General features: G+C 63.3%; 1 gene segment (V, D, J or C); it reads right to left on the bottom strand.

The window, feature by feature from the left end:
* The window catches only part of LOC108287137, a 7,590-nt gene extending 5,313 nt beyond the window's left edge, over positions 1-2,277 (bottom strand). Inside the window, 1 exon segment of the C gene segment in view lies at positions 2,073-2,277. Coding sequence covers positions 2,073-2,277 — 205 coding nt within the window.
* Between the last annotated feature and the right edge of the window lie 302 nt (positions 2,278-2,579).

Consider the following 2,579-nt stretch of genomic DNA (forward strand, 5'->3'; position numbering starts at 1 on the left):
CCCAATTTAGCTCAGCCCAGCTTAGCCCAACCAGCTAAACTTGTTCAGGTCGGTCCCGTCCAGCTCAGCGCAGCCCTGCGAGCTCAGGTCAGGTAAGCTCAGCAGACAGTGTCCCAGCTTGGCTTAGCTCCTCCCAGAGAGCCCGAGAGCACCCATTTTGTCCTGAGTGGAGAGCTAGTTCACCCCTGCTCCTGCGTTGGCCCAGCTTATTTCAACCAAGCGCAGCCACGTCCAGGTCAGCCTGCTTCAGCTTAATCCCATCCTGGACCTCCCAGTGCAGGCCACCTCAGCTCAGCGTGGCCTCACTTTGCCCTGCCCCCAAATAAGTCCAGCTCCGCCCAGGTCAGTCCAACTTAGGGCTTAGGATAACCCAGCCCAAGCCTGGCTCCGATGAGGCTAGCTCATTTCACTCTACCCAGCTCACCCTAACTCAGCCCACTGAACTCGGCTAAACCCACCTGGCCTGGCCTGGCCCAGCTGAACCCAGTTCCGGCCAGCCCAGCTTAGCCAGCCTGTCCTCTAAAGGGCCAGGGTAGCGCTCTCAGTCCACCCAGCTCGCCTCAGCGCAGCCTGTTTTGGCCGCTTAGTCCACTCTGCTCAGCCAAGGCCCCGTCATTCCGTCCAGCTGGCCTGGCCCACATCGGCCCAGAAGATGTGGGCTGAAGCCAGCCAGTGGCACAGTGCAGATCACTGCTGCTGCCTCCCACCCTCCCTCCTGGCTCTGGGTTGTGTCCCTGTCCTGGGGGTGTCTGCGCTCAGCCAGCCCTGCCCAGCGTGGGGCCTCTGACCTTCCCATCTTGGGCCCAGCCCTGTCCCAGCCCCTTGCTTTCTCCTGGTTGCCGTTAGGCTGCTTCTAGCTTTCCTGTGTCCCTGTGCAGGGAAGGGGCACCTGTCGTCCATGCAGTGGCCAGGAAGCTTGGTCTGTGCCGTGAGGGCAGTCCAGGAGCCCCCGCCTTGTCAGGGGCCCAGGCAGCCTGTCCCTCACTTGGCCAGCTCCTTGGTCGGGGTTCCCACCTGAAGTGCTGGGTCCTCCGTCTGGTGCCCGTGGCTGGTGTGGCTCGTCCGGCTCCCTGTCAGGTCCCTGGATGGCTCCCAGGTGATCAGTAACCATAGTTGTTATTTTTATGCCAGGCAGCAGAGCCTGGATAGGGGGAGCTCTGCCTCAGTGCTTTCAGCTAAAAATGGGGTGGGAACCCCCGGGGGCCTGGGCTACCCTGGAAATTCCCTTTTCTCTCTGTTCTTGGGAACTTGATTGAGCAACCGTGGAGGCTCAGGTGAGGCTCTGTGACTATGCACGTGCGCCCCAGTGCTGGGCGAGGCCCTCTCCTCTCCACAGCCCGACCGGGGGCCCCTGCCCAGCTCCTGGACACTCACTCTTGGTGCGTCTGTGGGCTTGGTGGTGCCAGTCAGCAACCTCGGGGTCCTGCTGCCTGGGAAAGGGAGAGGGCACCGGGCATCGCCCCCTCTGCCCCTGGAAACCTTGTGAAGACAGGGTGGGTGCTCTTTTGTGCAGGAAAATGAGGCACACCGAGGTGAACCGGCCCTTGGGACCGCTTGCCCAAGACGTGTGTGCAGGGCCTCCTGATGGCTGCAACCCTTGTTCCTGTGCCCTGCTTGGAGCTGGCACCCTGTGTGGTGGCCTCACCTTGTACTCACTCCCAGGTCACCGCTGTGCAGCCGGGAGTCCCCAGCTGGGCTGCTTCTCCAGGCTAGGGCCTGGAAGCCTGGCCAGGCTGGCAGGGAGCTGTGCAGAGGTGGCTGGTGGCTCTGTAGGGTCCCTGCTGCTGCTGGAGGCTGGATACACCGTGCCCCATCTATGCTGTGGGTAGGCGTGGGCACATGGAGAAGGCTGGCTTGGGCTCGGTGGCCTTCCCGGAGGCGCCCATGGCATCCATCCCTCATTGCAGCCAGTGCTCTGCCCTGAGTGAGACGATTTCCTTCACACTGTTGGCCTGCCTGTCCCCCGTATGCCAGCATGCCTGGGGAGGTCAGCTCACCCGACTACCTGGGAGGGGTGAGGTGTGTAGAATCTTTGGTGAGGGAGACACCAGACCCCGCCCCCGGGTACCCACCTCTGGGACCAAGGTTGCCCAGGGCTGGTGGTCCTGTGCAGGGGTGGAGGGAGAGGAGCGTCAGGCCTGGTGCCCTCAGGGGGCTGTTGAGCACATGGGGAAGATCTGGAGAGGGCCGCCGGCCGCCAGGAGGGCTAGGATTGAGGCTCAGAGAGACCAGGCCAGGGGTGACTGTCCTCTCTCCCAGGCTGTCCAAGGCCCCCATGCCCCGCTTTTGGCCCTGCCTGGGGAAAGGTGCCCTGTGGGAGGTTGAGGGGAACATGTTGAGTTCCCTGGAAGGGTCCAGGATTCTGAGAGAAACCACAGCAGGGCTGGCAAGGCTCCTGCCCCCTCTGGTCCCCAGTGCACCGTGTGCACCGTGTGGGTGTGGCTGGGGCTCCACCTGCCCCCATCTACCAGCTCACTTCCCCCAGGCTGGGCCTCAGTGCCTGGCCTGCTCTCTCTTGTTTTATCCAATGCTCCAAGCTGTGCTGGGCTGCCGGGGCCGGGCAGGGTGGGCACCCAGGA

This window comes from Cebus imitator, unplaced genomic scaffold (assembly GCF_001604975.1).
Source record: "Cebus imitator isolate Cc_AM_T3 unplaced genomic scaffold, Cebus_imitator-1.0 Scaffold338, whole genome shotgun sequence".
Lineage (NCBI taxonomy): Eukaryota > Metazoa > Chordata > Mammalia > Primates > Cebidae > Cebus > Cebus imitator.